Source organism: Fistularia commersonii, chromosome 3 (genome assembly GCF_037954325.1).
Source record: "Fistularia commersonii isolate RoL2024-O1a breed Wild chromosome 3, RoL_Fcom_v1.0, whole genome shotgun sequence".
NCBI lineage: Eukaryota > Metazoa > Chordata > Actinopteri > Syngnathiformes > Fistulariidae > Fistularia > Fistularia commersonii.
The window spans coordinates 6179713-6197433 of NC_141286.1; the positions used below are offsets into that span (position 1 = coordinate 6179713).

Consider the following 17721-nt stretch of genomic DNA (forward strand, 5'->3'; position numbering starts at 1 on the left):
ATCCTATGCAGTTTCATAACACTGATTTAAAGTGTTTATCAACAAATACAAGCTGTAACACTTTAAATATTGGTGCTTGCTGGAATCCTGTCAGCCAACGGGAGACTTGAAAATAAATAAATTACGTTTTATGGGTTTAAGAGAGAGCCGTCAGTTAAGAGGTTTATCTCCAATATTCGTGCGCCCTCTAGTGGCGAAAAAGAGACTAGCTAAAGTGTAAACAGTCGATGCCATTCTTCATCTCGGTGTTAAAGGTAAATAGTCGAGCGATATTATTTCTAAAAATGTAAAAAAAATAGGCAAGTAAATAATTAAACAACTCACAGACTTCCAAGTAAGCTAAGAAGATAATATTAAATGAAATGCAGATACAAAAAAAAAAAAAAAAAAAAAGAAAAACACTCGGTCGCGAAGTTCCAGGAAGAGAGAAACGCGAAATAGGAAAACATATTCTTGATAGAACGAATTTCACTTCCGCTTGTGCTGGAAACTGACCACTCACAGCTCGCCTTTCACCCGCGCGCGGTTCTGTAAACCGACGTCCCATTTTCCCTCGCGGCACGTCGATCTCGCTGCCCACTTTTTTGCACGTCTCTCCACCCACCGGTCGACCGACGCGTTGTAAGGAAAATACAGCAAAATACCTCTGACTTTCTTAAATAAGTTTATCGATATTAACCTTTACTCACGCTTCATTTTTTCCCAAACACCCGGGCTGTCGGAAAGTTTGCCTCTCCCCGCACAGCCCGCAGACAGAGGATACCTGCTCGACTCCTACCGAGGTAATACTAAAGGAAGCTCATTCAAATTAAATGTATTTTAATAATATTATGATTTTATTATTATTGTTTAGAATAATAATAATTCTATTTCGACATAATGACTCATCCTCCGGTGGCATTGTAATGGAAAAGTGCGTTTACATCAGCTGTTAGTTTGTTAAGATTGTTAAGATTTAATACATGTCTTAAACGCACATACAAACATATATTTTCGGTGATTTCACTCGGACACACTCATTTACACTTAACACTTCTACATTTTTAGAGTGAAATAATCGAAAAGTGTGTGTTTCCTTTGTGTTGGTGTTCATGTATGTCGGGTGGGGGCTTTATGCGCGCAATGGAAAAAAAAACTTAATAGAACCTATGAAATGAACTTATTGTTGTCGGAAAACCAAAACAAAATGAGATTAATCAAGATAAATATTAAATAAGATAATGAAACTGTAAAATTGTTGCAGCTGTGACTAAACTCGAAAATCCAAGCACACGTCGGGGTGTGGGCCTTGAAAATTGAAAGAACACAACCGGGAGATAAACCTGTTGCTATCAGGAAAATCTAATCAAAATCAGCCCATAGATCCTAAAATTGTACAGATTTCTAGTTTTAATGGTAGTTTCTGATCATTGTACTTTGTTCATCTGCCGTTGATACATGATGAACAATTGAAAACCAGGAGGAAATGGGGGGGGGGGGGGGGGAGTGGTACCTCAAAGCATAGACATTTAAAAAATTAAAATGAAAGGATAATTGTGTTTTATCTCGCTACCAGTTTCCTGATGGCAACCAGTGACATCTCTTCTGTCCAGTTTGCATGTTTGCATAAGGGCACCTTCTACTTTCAAGGTAATACTGATTCCATAGTTCTATTTTGCTCAGTTGTTGTATATTGATATCCACATGTCATTGAAAATCACTCACTTCAAGCCGATCTTTCCTTTTTTCCTCTCATTTCAAAGGGCTGGATTTTGAATCAGGTAAGGGGCCGATTTCGGTACGACCGAACCCTCGTTCACAATAGGTCCTTTCTTTTACGCTTGTGTTTCGAGACCGTCGCCGGGCTATAATGAGTTTTTCCACCCAAAGGTGACTGCGAGACCGACACCTTCCAAAAGTCGAGCAAGTGCCATGAATATCTGCTGCGAAGCAGCGACAACAAATACTTGTTGCTGAGCGACGACGGGCAGTTCGTAGGACAGAACCTGACCATCCAAGCGCTCTGTCAGTCGAGTGAGTAATGGCGAGAGTATGATGACCACGAAAATTTCCCAAAATCCCACTGACTTCAGATTGTTCAATTGGATTTCTTGTCATTGAGTGAACAGAGGCTCAGCTCAGGAGCAGAAAACAACATGTATCTTAAAACATGTCTTGTACTTTGAGGTTTGTTCCATCCACTCTCAGGTGCTTCTGAAAAAAAAAGAATACACCAAATCAGATGTATTGAACTTAAAGATGAAGTTCTATATTTCTCCAAGGGGCCGTTCTGGCCCCTGATGAGTCATTCTGCTCTTGGAATTCCAGAATGGTCTATGCTCAATCTTGACCTCATTTATTTCAAAAACCTTGTATCACTGTCACGCTTGGTGCTGTTAGGTTACTTTAAGGGGGTAAAGTTTTAGATTGGGGGTAGTCAATTGTTATTTAAGTATAATTTGTTGTCAGGTCTTGTTGTGGCAATTTGGGATACTTCTCCTTGAAGAGATTTCACCTCTCATCCCGGAGACTTTCTCAGTTCTAATGGACCACCAACATACGCCAATCAGCACGTCCTTGAACACGACCTAGGGATCATCAGAAGTCTCCACCATTGGGAGGGAGAATATCCTGACCACCACCAGGGAAGGGGAGCCCAATTAGGATAGCCACAATATATTGAGACTATCCTAATTGGGTCTTTTCCAGTACTGAAGAACGCACAAGGTACATGGCAAACACAGAAATTAGCACAAGGACATCAGAGTACCATACATTCCCGGTATGTCTCAAAAAAAGGGGCTTCAGCACACATCCAATCTGAGTATATTTTAAACCCTACAAAGGATAGTGTACCTCAGGTACAAAATCGGGAATGTGGTGTGTGCTGTTAACTGCTGAAGATTGTGATAACCTCTGCATCAGTGAGGCAAAACAGCACCTGCACAATAGGATGGCCCAACACAGGAGAGACACCTCTGCAGGACAGGACTCTGCGGTCCACTCGCACTTTGCGAACAAGGGCCTCTCCTTCGAAGACAGCAGTGTCTGCATTTCCGGGCGCAGAAGTTAAGGGTTTAAGAGAGGAGCCGAAGAGGCCATTCTTGTCAATTTCGAGAGTCCATCAATGAACAGATGAGGGGGGCCTTGGACACAAACATTTACCTACATACTTCGGTGTGCTGAGTAAAACAGCCAGAAGACAGATCAATATGCACCTTCTCGCAGACCCAATCTGCACCCTATGGCTCACCCGGAGACGTCAACAACCTGAACCAGGCCCCAGTGACTCACGCCTCAGCCTCAGCCTCAGCCTCAGCCCAGGTGAACTAACAGAGAACCTTTTGAAAGAGATCATAGTTCTGTGGTGGGTCCACGAAAAATGTAAAATCTCGTTTCAAAACCATAATCCTAAGTAAAAAATACATTTGTAAACAGAGAAACAACTGCCATATTTGTCAAGGCAAAGTGTTTGAGCCCCCGCTGCTTTTGAATCAGTCACAGCTTCTCCCTGAATCCTCTTAACATGTTTGAGCCTGCACAAATGGCGATGGTGAGAAATTCTCAGACACCCTCAGGAAGTTGCTTCACTTCGTTCATTATATTGAAGTCCAGCTTTGAATATTTTTGTCAAGCCAGTTTTTTTAGTTCTTTATCTGCCATTGGTATACCATGACACCATTTCCTGACCTAATGCTCATTAGTGGCCGTGTGATTCATTCCTAGAGACGGGAGGGAGATAAACTTGCTCCAGAATATAGCTCTGCACTACGGAAAGTTTAATTTAGAGTGAAACACTGATTTGTGTCCCCACTTGCAGCTCAGCAGGTCTTATATGAACATTGGTATGTTGATACATGTACCTATGTGGGAAGCTACTGGGAATTTCCCATGGTCTGTCAGGACTGTTAAATGAAATCCCCCTACTGTGGGACGACTAGCCATATTGTATTCTATTCTAGAACGTAAGAAGCCTCTGGGATGACATGTCAAATGTCCTCAAGGAAAGAAACTCAGTTCAGTTGCCACAATAAGATTTGACAAGTAGTTCATCATGACTTGTAACGGCCGAGAATCTTTGTTGACACATTGTCATTTTTAATTTTCATGTATTTATTTATCATTTAACTTGGTTTTAGGCTTGCAGTTCAAGATTCAGTGTTATAATGACTCCAGCACCGTATCGAGGAAGGGGCGGGCCGTCATTATGTACAGCACATCCAACGGCAAGAAGATGGTGGTTTGCTGCAGCAACGAGCACGACGTTAATGCCGAGGCCATGGTGAGCGGGCTTTGCGTTACCGCCGTCGCGCCATGTCTGACTTCCTTTCTACACAAAGATCATGAAAAGAAGCTGCTTGGGGAGCTGTTCTTTGGATGGTGTGCGCACGAACGTCTGCAAGAGCTGTTGCCAATGAATTGAGGGTTCACTTCACTTCCATAGTTTTTTTCCCCACGTATTGACATGCTCTTAAACGGGACTTATTAGCCTAGGGGTTTATGTTATGGTTATGACATACCAAGCCAAGCCTGGAAGAGGTGTACAGCATAGATCACGTGACATCACGGCACAACTCATCCAGGTACTGATCATTGTTACTTTTGCGCTTCATCTCGAAACCGATGAATGGCACTGGAGGTTAGACATCAGCAACTCTTTTAAACTGCATAATGTTTTAGATAAGCAGTTTAATGCAAAAGATCTTTCCGATCTAAAACAAGGGCATTTGGAGTTGTAAGATTAACCAGTTTCTCCAAACTAACATCCGTCAATCTGTACAATCCGAGGCGCTTGATTTTGGATATTTCACAGAGGCATTGATGGTCTCTGTTTCCCATTCCATCCAACGTTCTCTACTATCTGAACTTTTTGCTTATAAACAGTTTCACATCCTAAATCTCACATCTTTCCATCTGTTGAAATATCATGTTATTCCTGCTTTGTGTTCCATGATTCCCCTTATGCGTTTTTACATGAAAACAAGTTTGGATTCTGCATTTTTACAATTTTTCAGGTTTTTAGAGAAAATATTCCATAGCCAACAAGCGACCTAATCTGTCTTCATGTAGTAGCCACTAGAATAATAATGAATGCATTACATTACATCCTGGAATGTCAGAGCTCAAAACCCTGCTTGCAAGAAAGAGGCGGGGTTAAACCGGGACTGGTCACCTGTCAATCAAAGCACTGCATCTAGAGACACTAAACTCAACATGTTATACTCAAACTTAAAATACATTTTAGTGTTCAGTTAACCCACTGTTTGTTTGGATTCTGGGAGGAAATGCAGGCACGGGGGGTGGGGGCCAAAAAGAAAGACCCAACTCACTTTGGCGATGTCTTGGATATCTTTTAATATTGGTTCTGTTAGAAATCAGCGAAAACAAACCCTGAGACTTGCATTCTAAGCAAAAAGATGCAGGAAGACGTACCACGACAGATGACGTCATAAACGGCTGCATGCATGGGGGGGGGGTTGATTTTCTGCTGAGCATGTGGAAACCTTCATCTTCAAAGCTGAATCTGAGAGAAATTGTGTGGCTTTGGGTTTTTTACGTACAAACACACGCTGCATTGTATGGTAATCAGAATGATTATTTCAAGAATGAAAGTCACTTCCTACTTCCAAATCTCTATTAAGTATGCACTATAAGATGATCCATATGGACAATAAATCACTTTTAGAGCTAAATGTTTTTAAGGTGTTTCAACGACTCGAGCGTATGAGGTGCACCTACTACTGAAGGTGACTTCACGACTGCCCCCCTTCCCTTCATTTGTCAGCTTACGTTTTTTTTTTTCTCACGCAGGATCTTCCCAACCAAATCCATGAGACCGCCCACAAAGCGTTGTTCTTCTTGACGAGGATTTCCATGTCTGACAAGTACCTATTTGAGTCCTCCTTGTACCCGCAGCTATTCCTGGGTTTTGAGGAAGACAGTGCCAATCCTTCCCTGGACAAATTGGTCTTGCATCAGAAAATTGACCAAGTGGATGAGTCCTGTGAGATAGCAATGATAGGACGTCTTCAGCGTTAACTCCAGTTAATCTTAATAAAACATTACAATCAACCTAAGTTTTCATTGGTTTCATTTCATTGGTCTGTTAATATATACTGGATTTTCGTCAAGGTTGGTATTTCTCAACGTGTGCGTGTGTGTTTGTGCAATCATGTAGAGAACGGAACCGCGAGTAATCTGTATAGCCAACTTTATTTTCAAGTGGCACTTTCTCCTGCCACTTTTTGTGCGCATTATTCAAAATGACAATGAACTGACAAACATCTTTTCTTTTTAACGTTTTTACAACCGCTGAATCAAACAAAAAGTAGGAAGCTGCACTTAACATTTACGTGCCACGTGCTGCATGATAACAGAAAAATTCCGACTTTGTAATCTTCCCATCCTGGTTGTTGGTTTTGAAAAAGTAAGGCCGATAACTGGATGCAAGGGTTCTCTGGGCAGGGTCGTGTTAATAACAGGCAAATGACATCAACTTTTTAATAGAGTGCCAGCAAACACACATGAGCAAAGAGATATATCAATTTGTAATTGGGTTGCTGATGTTTTACATTCAAGAAAAAAAAAAAAATCAAAATAAATACTAATTTAAAATCTTTAAAGTTGTGTGGATCTTTTTATTTTCCTTTTCTATCCAAACTTGCACAGTGGTAAAGAGGAGAGGGTACAGCACGACTTGATGATACAAGATACTGTGACTCATTTTTGACCTCTGTCAGTCGTAATTGTTTCAGGACGGCATTTTGGCTGCGTGGGTGTGAATTTGCTACACGCAGGTCAGCTCGGTGTTGCTGGGTGACCTGTGTGTATGATGCATCGTGGATCTGATGATCTGACCACGCTAAAAAAGAGAAAAAAAAAGCTTTTTCTAGAGCAACCCCCAGCTGCGCCAACCGGTTTAACCTCTGCTTGATCCCGTCCTACATATGGGTGAGTCAAGCACAGGAAATCACAAATACCAAGAAACCTAATAGAATCTTGAGGTGTGTCTGTGTGTGTGTGTGTGTGTGCGTGTGTGTGTGTGTGTACAGGATGATGCAATCTCACACCACTGCTCACATATCTTGTGCTGTCCAGCTACTCCAGGTGGGTTTAAGAGAGAAAGCTATGTAAAATATCGATGAAACAACCAAGTTAGCAGTCTGGACACAAAGAGAACCAACAAAACAAATGAATGTCAAACGGCTCTTATTTTGTGACACATTTTCCGTTGAAATTCTCCCAAAACACAGATTTTGTCTTATAGGTGTGATTGAAATACCGACGCACTTGAGAACCGGACATGTCAATTTAAATCTACAGGGGAACTAAGCCTGAGTTGGAAGTCCACATTGAGGACTCACAAGCTAATCCCCCGTGTCGGAGGACATCATGAAAATTATTCTTGTAACCAAGAGGGGATTGCACAAAGACCACACCTGAACAATGTCTGTTACAATTACACACAGCTGAATCACTGAAATATTGTCAAAATGATATTTATAAGAATTTACATAGAACATTGTGAATTTGTACAATCTGCCGGGGACGGGATGACTCCCGCCCTAGTGTCCCCCAGCTGCTCCTCCCAAACGTCCCAGTCCATGCTCATGTTTATTTGCTCCATAGAAGGGCGACGGCTTTACAGATGCCCACGTCATTGTAGTTGAAATAGCAGAGACCAGCGAAGGTGACTGTAGACATGAGGAAGAGCCCTGCGTTGGCAAGCTTGACCTTGGTGTCCCCGTGAACGTAGTCTGTCAACACCTGTCCGATACCCCTGTTCAATAAATAAATGAATAAATAAAAGGATGAGTCCAATTTATGACTGATTCGCTGTCATCAAATGATACACATAATGAAGGGGGGGGGGGGGGGGGGGGGGGGGGGGAAAGTAACAAAACTCAAAAGAAACTTCTTTGAATTCCGTCCGAAACAGCCATCCGTGGCTCTCGGGTGCTACCCTGGAGCAGCACTTATTAAAAAAAATATACATATATATATTGTTATAAAACACTAAATGCTCAAATGACAAAACAAAATTAAAATGTAATAATTCAAAATAATTTTTATTTTATTTATTTGAAAATACAATGTTTTTTTCGGGGTCCTGCGCTCCAGACTTGGTTGTGTTGTGACGTGAACCACGGGTGAGCCTTAGGAAGCTGGCTGGTGACTGGTCACTGAGCAACTGTCTGCTCTGAGCTCGCATCTCTAAATTTCCCCGCCAACGTCTGACAAAAATATTGCAATATCGATCCAGAACTCTGTAGTCCATCAGCAGGCAGCTTCTACGGCCAACGCAGGGTGCGTCAGCATTGCAAACAAGACGTTTGTAATGCAAACTTAAATTAGTCAGGGCAAGTGTCGCTCAATTTAAGAAGTGTTGTTTGCTTCCTAGACGATTGGGCTATCTAATGGAAACATCAAAAAGTCTGATAAAAACCTAGTGCCCTCCAACTCCAACATTTTCCTCGCTCCCTTTGTTTTTTCTCGACAACGTATTCGTGTAAACGGGGAAGTTGTCAGTGCAATGCTGTTTTTTTTTTCAGTGATAAGTCCAAAGTCATCAGGATGTTTTTCCACAAGAGAAGTGAAACCATCAATTTTACTGCCTGTGTCAAGACTGGAAAGGTTGGTCAGGTTGGTTCAGCCTCAGCATTCCTCGCGGTGAAATCCTATTAGGCGTAGACCCCCCCGTCATCGGTTGAAGAGAGGAAAACTTAGTAACCTTCTCATTTTCAGCTCAATGCACCGCCGCCACTGAGTGACATCAAGGCATTTCATCTCGCTGGTTTTGGTCGAAGCGGACGCGGCCCGATCCTTCACGTTGCCCACCTGCCCCGAAAGCTGAAGCTTAAGGGGACTTATCGCCACTCATGACTAGGATTTGCGGCCCGCACCTGCCACGCTGTTGGGTCTGCACCCTGACTGATGGAAGAGCACATTTTTGCGACACTAAGCTTGAGCTGCCTTTCGTAGGTCTGCAATCAAGCGCCGCAACAGACCAGAGTAGGGGTGGGGCACAGGCTGCACCAGAGTGATACACTTTGGCGGAAAACATAACAAGATGGCTGAGTTTGCCCTACCCTGTCAGTGGAAAAACAGGTGAAACTGAAAAAAATTCCCCCTTTGACATCTGAAGGCACTCTGGGCAGCTGTATATCTGAAAGGTTCCAGGTTTGAATCCCCTGGTCTGGAAAGTAGGAAAAGTGTTTTTCCCTTCCCCGCCAGCATCCACAGACAAACCGCAGGCTTGGCCACTACATGTGTGTTCACTAAATTGATGAGTCAACTTTTCCTGAAGGGATAAATTCTGCACACAAATGAAAATACCGAATGTCTCAAGAACAGGACGGTGGCTCTGCATTGCCGACGGGGAACTTCACTAGTTCCGGAACACCAACGGAGGACTCATCAATTTTGAAAGTCGAACCAGATTTTTCCCAGCACTAACATCCTGCTATTTATTTTTACTATTGAAATTCAGCCCGGTGATATTACGTTATGTTACTTTATGGGTTTTACGAGGACAGGAGGCAGAACAGCAACTCTACTGGGCACTTCATGAGATCCCCCACCTGAAGAGGAATTATAGACTGGTCAGTATGTCATCTGATGGAGGCAGACAGAAGGGTAAAGGGAAGTAAAACTATGTCTTAAATACATGGTAGTGGAAGCATTTTAAGACTCAAAGCACAAACGGGATCCTTATTCACCACAAAAAGATTTCTCTGGTGACATTCATTTGAACGAAACTATGAATAGTAAACGGGAATAACAGGCATCCTGTGATGAGGTTCTGTGATTCTCACCAACCAAACCAGACATGTCAGTGTGGGTGGTTGGAAATACAGGGATATTGTGACCTCTGGCCACAACAAGAGCCCAGAAGCCCATAACTTCACTTTGATCTTAGTTCAATAGCTGATGATGGAGGAAGAACATATTTCTGAAGTAAGAGGTTACTGTAAAATATAATAGTCATACTCTGATACATCCATGCAAACAGTACTTAACAGACAGACGTTCTTCGACTTTCAGATATCAAACAAGAAAAAAGGGTTCCAGGTACACCTTTATTCCAAATGTGATTATTATAGTCCAAGTATTTGAATATGTATAAAATATTTTTAACTATTACCGGTAGTGTAATAAGCCATATTGTTCTCAAAGTCAAAGTCACCTTATGAATTTCTATGGGGAATAATTTACAAATTGATGAATGTACCATAATAATGTAAAATAAAAACTAATTCTTGATCACTTTTAATTTCTATGTTTCATTGCTATTTTTATAATAATTATAACGATATGATATAATAATTGCAAAAAGATGTTACGACCTATGTACAAGCTGAGAAACGAACCCTGAGGGTTTGGACCGGAGCAAACTCACAATACTTTTGAGTTTGCTGAGGAAAGTACAACTTCGGCATGTTCTGCAGATTATATCTGACCACTCAAACAGAGTATGTTTCTGGCAAATCCAAGACCAATCATGAAGAAACCGGCGATGCATATGTGCTCACACTGGGATCTCATTCTTTTTTTTGTGTCCAAACACTCGGGCGCTTGAGCGTTTGCCTTACCAGTGTCCATGAAGGGTGAGGGCAGCAGCCAGGGAGTAGTCGATGGCAGGGCTGGGGCTAAAGTAGGCAACTGGCCCCATGGCCAGCAGTAGGATGCTCAGCACTCGCTCCGCCGTCCAGTGCAGCGAGGCAGCTCTGGAGCCCGAACCGGCTGAATGACAAAAAAAAAGATGACAGTTACAGACAGAACCGCAGCTCCATGAACTTCCGTTGACTGCTGCGAACAATGAGCAGGTCAGAACCGGGTGGGAAGAAAATTAAAACAAAGAGAAACCCGAGGGCATCACAAGAGAGCAAAATAAGTCACAGGTTGATAGACAGGTTGGCAGGGGGACTGACGGACGTCTTTGGGCAGATTTCAAAGTAAAATTAACATCTATATTATAATAATTATTATTACTTATATTCATAGTGTACTTTGCAATGGTTAATGTTCTGACGACAATTTTGTCTTTATGTACAAACCCCAATTCCAAGGAAGTTGGGACTTTGTGTAAAATGTAAGTAAAAACAGACTACAATGATTGGCAAATGATTTTCAATCATTTCAAATCATATTCACACTATAGAGATGAAATTTTTAATGTTCAACTGGATAAACTTTCATGTTTATTGCAAATATTCACTAATTTTGAAAATTGATGTCAGCAACACATTCCAAAAATGCTGGGACACTTTTACCCCTGTGTTGCATCGCCTTTCCTTTAACAACACTCAAGAAGTGTTTTGGAACTGTGGACACTATTTGTGTAAGCTTTGTAAATAGAATTTGTTCCCATTCTTGCTTTATGTACAACTTCAGATGCTCAAAAGTCCGGGGTCTCTGTTTTCATCTTTTGCGCTTCATGATGCACCACACGTTTTTTCAATAGGGGAGAAGTGTGGATTGCAGGCAGACCAGTCTAATACCCGCACTCTTTTACTACGAAGCCACGCTGTTGTCATGCATGCAGAATGTGGTTTGGCAAATAAGCAGGGACGTCCCTGAAAAAGCTTGGATGAAAGCACATGTTCTTCCAAAACCTGTATGTATCTTTCATCATTAATGCCTTCACAGATGTGCAAGTACCTCATGTACCACTAACACGCCCCTATACCATTACAGCCTATGAACTTTGCGCTGATAACAATCCGGACAGTCCTTTTCCTCTTAGACCCGGCGGACATGATGTCTATTGTTAACAAAAAAAAATTGAAATGTAGACTTATCAGGCCACAGTACACTTTTACATTTCGCATCAGTCCACTTCAGATAAGCTCGGGCCCAGAGAAGCCAGCTGCGTTTCTGGGTATTGTTGGCCTATGGCTTTCACTTTGCATGCTATGGTTTTAACTTGCATTTGTAGATCCAGCAACAGACTGCATTAACTGACAATGGTTGAGTGACTTGAGCATTCCTAAGCTACCCCAGTCTTTTGCTGCCTCTGTCCCAGCTGTTTTGGAATGTGTTGCCGGCATCAAATTCAAAATAATCGGCTTTTGTACTACAGTTAGGTCCAGAAATATTTAGACGGTAACACAAGTTTTGTTATTATAGCTGTTTATGAAAACATATTCAGATTACAATTATGTAATCAATATGGGCTTACAGTTGAGACCCTCAGCTGTAATTTGAGAGTATTCACATCCAAATTGGAGCAACCGCCTCTTTTTCAAGGGACCAAAAGTAACTGGACAATTGACTCAGTAGTTAAAGAAAAAAAAAAAAAAGGCTGCATGGGCTCTTCCCTTAGTAACCTGTCATCAATTAACCAGTTACAAGGTCTGGAGTTGATTGCAGGTGTAGCATTATCATTTGGAAGCTGTTGCTGTGAACACACAACATGCAGTCAGAGGAGATCTCAATGGAGGTGAAACAGACCATCCTGAGGCTGAAAAAAAGAAGAAATCCATCAGAGAAATAGGAGAAACGTTAGGGGTGGTCAAATCAACAGTCTGGTACATTCTGAGAAAAAAAAAAAGAGGGCACTGGTGAGTTTGGGAACTCAAAAAGGCCTGGACGCCCACTGTAGACAACGGGGGTTGATGATTGCAGAATCCTTTCTGTTGTGAGGAAAAACCCCTTCACCACATCCACTGACGTGAAAGCCACTCTCAAGGAAGTAAGTGAATAACTAAGTGTACCATAAAGGGAAGACTTCATGAGAGGAAATGAAAAGGATTCACCACAAGCCATTAAACCATTAATCAACCACAAAAATATAAAGGCCAGAATTGACTTTGCCAAAAAACACCTGAAGAAGCCAGCCCAGTTCTGGAAGGGCATTATTTGTACAGATGAGACTGAGATTAACCTGTACCAGAGAACCGGAACAGTTCATGATCTAAAGCACACCACATCCTCTGTAAAACATGGTGGAGGCGGTGTGATGGCACGGGCATGCATGGCTTCCAATGGCACTGGGTCACATGTGTTTATTGATGATACGACAGAAGACAGAAGAAGCCGAATGAATTCTGAAGTGTATAGGGATATACTTTCTGCTCAGATTTAGCCAAATGCAGCAAAGTTGATTGGACGGCGCTTCACAGTACAGATGGACAATAATCCACAACATACTGCAGAAGAGCCCGGGAGTTTTTTTAAAGCAAAGAAGAATATTCTGCAATGGCCGAGTCAATCACCAGATCTCAACCCAATTGAGCATGCATTTCACTAGGTCAAGACAAAACTTAAGGCAGAAAGACCCACAAACAAGCAACAACTGAAGACAGTTGCAGAAAAGGCCTTGCAAAGCATTACAAAGTAGAAACCCAGCGTTTGGTGATGTCAATAGATTCCAGACTTCAGGCAGTCATTGCCTGCAAAGGATTCTCAACAAAATATTGAAAAGTAACATTTTACTTAGGAGTACATTTATTTGTCCAAGTATATATGTGTGTGTATATATATATATATATATATATATATATCCTACATGTTTAATCATTTCAACCCCTTGAGTTAAACCTTAAAGTCTACACTTCAATTCTGTTGTAGTTGTTTCATTTCAAATCCAATGTGGTGGCATGCAGAGCCCGAATCATGAAGATTGTGTCGCTGTCCAAGTATTTCTGGGCCTAACTATATTGGCACAATTTCACAGTTTCCCCTTCGTCTATGATTGAATATTAAAAGAAGTGTTGATTCAAGTGAGATTTATATCCCTACTGTCATCTATATCTGTCGACATCTTCATAAAATATTCTTAAAATTGTAACACCAAGCAAGTTTTCTTAATTGTATTGTGAAAACTTTTCATCTGCAACAATAATGTAATGATCTTATTGCCTCAATGATACTTTTCATAACAATAAAATTCTAATAACACTTATTTAAGATTTTTTGCCTCACGGCAGACTCTACTTCAGCGCAGTGTAAAAAAACAGGCCGGGTTGAAATGTTCTAGTTTTTCTATTTGTGCCATGAGGTACTGTTAAGGAGGAAAAATAGTCAGACTTTGACGTTAGTGCTTTGGAAATAATGACTTGAGTAAAAAGAAACAGGGGAACAAGACTTCGAGACATTAGGTGAAACCCCACATTCAGTGAAAGCATACTCCATCCAAAAAGAGTTCCAACAGAAAAGGCACAAGTTATTAAAAAAAGTACTGAAAAAGGCTCAGGTACTCATTCATTTACTACCCACAAACCATTTCATAGGCATCTGTCAATTTCATTGATTGATTCTGTCTCACAGTGATTTCATATCTAGAAGGCCCTTTGTCTTAGAATATGGGCTGACTATGCTTAAGCAGCATTGCTAGAATTTCCCTTTCTCAGGAAATGTACTTCAGCAGAGCAAAAATAGAGAGGTAAACTACCATGCTAAAAATTGGCTGTGTTCTTAAAATGCCAAAGGTCATGAATGAAATAAACGTCCAAACCCAACGAGGGATGTAAGTGAGCGTGTGCTTGAAATAAACATTGGGTCTTCTAAGACAAAGCTTGCAGCCACCAGGCCACAAACATGAATAGCAGGCAACGGCTGACCCTGCATGAACCAAGTGTCAAGGCGCCGAAACCGTCTCACTCATCTGCGGTTCTAAATCAGGATCACAAAAAAGTACCGGTCAAATGGTGAGATCAAGGGCACTGGCGTGTATTCTTACAACTTGAGCATTTCTACAATCGACAGCAGATATCGCGACAGGTCATCTAAATACATGTATGCATTGGATGGAGCTCGATGACAACTGACGTGTAGCATGGACATTGAAGTAAGAAACTGATTTGCAATGAGGCACTGAAATAACAATATCAGATTTTTTAGATCTTCCAACCCTATGAGTCCTAGTTTATTTGACTGTGCGAGACTTCAGTTTTTAATTAACGAGTGTCACTCCAGGACAGTGTTTCTTTTCTTTTTACTTAAAACAAGTCAAAACAGCACACTGCTGTGTTAAAAAAAAAAAAAACATTACGAGAACCAGCACTTAAGGAATGAGGCAATGCCGTAATTCTCAAAATGACATTACTTGCCCCCCCCAAATGGTGCTCAAAGGTACCAAAGGACCAGCTATCAGGAAATGACAAGTAGATAATCCTTGATTTCATTACTGCAAGAAGGGTAGAAAGCAGTAAAACCCACGCGACATATATTGTCAAAGAGATCACAGTATTTCATCATGATACATGATAAAAAAAGACTCTTACTGGTGTGTGTGGGGGAGGGGGTTCTATTGGGTCCATCTTTTGAATTATATCTTATAGACCGACCCACAATCTCCTAATTTGGTTTATTATTAGTGTCCACATTTATACAATTCAACTTATCTGACTGACCACTTAAGGCCTGTGATGCATGAATCCGTGCCGTCAGCAGGTAGGGCTGCTCCTGGGATTTATGGGGTACAACCAGCGGCCGAGCCAGCAGAGAGCTTTGGTAGAACAGAGCTGAGGAGGGTGTAGAGAAAAATAAACAGAGAAATTATCTATTGGTCTTGTGTGAACACAAATAGTATACTGACTTCCTGGTTTTCACTGAAATTACTATTTAAACTGTGAGTAACTCCACACAGTCACAAATGCAACTAATGCTACACCTCAAGTCCTTGGTCATTCACTTTACGGTGGAAGCCTCTGGATGTTATTTCGCTCATATTGAATCATTTCTGATCATGTCAGAGTCTGACACTTGTGTCACCAGCTTTCCATACAATGCCCTTAGCTATATGTTGATGTACATTTAGCCTCTTCATTTTGCTGCATCTCAATTTAGCGCTGAATGAGTATTAGTCTCCACTACCAAAGGCCCAGTGAGATACAATGCAGCTTCGAAGAGTAAAATGGTAAATCATTCTCTTCTCGTAACCTTGAACTGTTCATGCCTGCAATTATGACCTTAAATTATTACAGAATGTCTCAAAGTCGTCATATTGTTCTTCACCATCAGGACCAATATAGTAACGTTAAAAAGAAAAGACAACAACAACAGATTTTTGCACATTACAAGCAATTCCACCTGTGTAAGCTGCATAATTTGCTGGCACATAACAAACCCTGAGGTAATCAAAGCAATACTTCATGATGACATTAAAGTATTAAAGGTTGCTTTTATGGCAGCAGTATAACCAATAACAATCCCATGTTAAAGGCTAAGGTACGTAAACTGGGTATAATATATATATATACACACACACATACATACTTAAAATATAGGTAAACTGACAGACGACAAACAACCCGAATAAGTAATTATCTGAATTTTTGGATATCTCACCATGCACCAGTTAAATTCAACCGGGTTTTACCTTGAATGGCCCCTTTTTACATCAGTCTATCTGATCTCAAAGTATAAAAACAATTCTTGCTTATCCAATCACACCCGGGCGTATGTTCAATTATTCACTAGCAGCTACGTTGTAATTATCAGTCTTTACATATTTGTTTTCCTGCCCATTCTGTAGGGCGGGATTGTGTTTGCATTATGTTCCCAAGAGAGCAACACATTAAATCACATAGGAAATTTAAAAGAGGGGTCCTTGAATGAAGTCATGCGAGCACTATCATCGCGGATAATGAGTGTCATTGTGGTGGCAAATATCAGTTTCAACACTTTAATATGCCGCATCAGATTACTTTTATGAAATCTAAAACTGGTCTAACTGACAGGGTTCTAGTGGTCATTATCTTGTATGCTACTGTAAACTCGAAGAGGAGTCGTGAACTTGAAAGTATCCTCATAGCACGCCTGTTTGACGTGATTTATTTACATAAAACCAAATATACGCCTGCCAGTCAAAACAATCTGGGGTCACAGTACCAACATGATATGAGCAGACGTATTCAAAGAGGACATAAATGTTGAGAAAAGAAATAAATTCTTACGTTTGACTCCCCTGCGACAGACAGAACTCAACCTAACGATAGCCGCCATGATGATCAACCAACCAAGGTCACCACCGTTACCCGGATGTGAAATCATCTTTTTGCCAAAGATGCGATATAAGAACAGATGGTTCACTCTGCGACAGACCGGGGCGTCAGCGGGACTTTCACTGAATAAATCACGATCATGCAATTATTTTTCTGGTTCTGCCTGCCTTTTCCAAGTCACTTAACTAGTAATTGCATCATTGATTTTTTGACTACGTAACTAATAATAATTAGGCGTCTTTACTTGTGAGTCTCTTGCATTTAGAAAGAAAGAAAAAATGAAAGAAAAAAAGAACTACTCTCACTTTATTGTATCTCATTTTATTCACTATTTATTATTACATTGTGCAGAAAGGTGTCGTGTTTTCCTTTGTTTTGTTTTTTTATTATTATTTTCTACACCAATGAAGCAGCATTCCAATTTTGTTGTGTTCTGCAGTACCAAGAGAGGCTATTCTATTCTACTCTATTCTTCTCTTCTAGCCATATTCTATAAATTCCAGCTTATTTTTCAAATTTAGTACATTTAATTCAAGAACGTTTTATTGTGTGTGTTTTGAAACTGTCAATAAAAAAATGGACAAATACACAGTGGCCAGAAAATTTGTATTTTCCATTTTTTTTTTGTTTGTTTTGCCATTGTTTGATTTATCACATGTGTCATGAAAACAGGGAGCCGTCAACAAATGATGAAATTGGCTTCATGGCAAAGTTGAAAATACCAGCCTATATATATATATATATATATATATATATAAAAATATGTTTATAGTATATCATACACACATAGGAC

General features: G+C 40.7%; 2 protein-coding genes across 2 annotated transcripts; one reads left to right on the plus strand and one right to left on the minus strand.

Annotated features, from left to right (window-relative positions):
* Nucleotides 1–465: 465 nt before the first annotated feature.
* LOC147235320 (uncharacterized) lies at nucleotides 466–6045 on the plus strand. Its single transcript, XM_086142744.1, has 7 exons — nucleotides 466–621; nucleotides 727–782; nucleotides 1556–1629; nucleotides 1743–1760; nucleotides 1870–2013; nucleotides 4119–4261; nucleotides 5791–6045. The coding sequence occupies exons 3-7, from the start codon at nucleotides 1563–1565 to the stop codon at nucleotides 6016–6018; spliced, it is 600 nt and encodes a 199-aa protein (XP_085998870.1). The 5' UTR covers nucleotides 466–621; nucleotides 727–782; nucleotides 1556–1562; the 3' UTR covers nucleotides 6019–6045.
* A 128-nt stretch (nucleotides 6046–6173) lies between these two features.
* Nucleotides 6174–16951, minus strand: sdhdb (succinate dehydrogenase complex, subunit D, integral membrane protein b). Its single transcript, XM_086142757.1, has 4 exons — nucleotides 16881–16951; nucleotides 15336–15446; nucleotides 10572–10722; nucleotides 6174–7759 (listed from the first exon to the last, which is right to left on the minus strand). Exons 1-4 carry the CDS (start codon nucleotides 16927–16929, stop codon nucleotides 7594–7596), a joined length of 477 nt encoding a protein of 158 aa, XP_085998883.1. The 5' UTR covers nucleotides 16930–16951; the 3' UTR covers nucleotides 6174–7593.
* Between the last annotated feature and the right edge of the window lie 770 nt (nucleotides 16952–17721).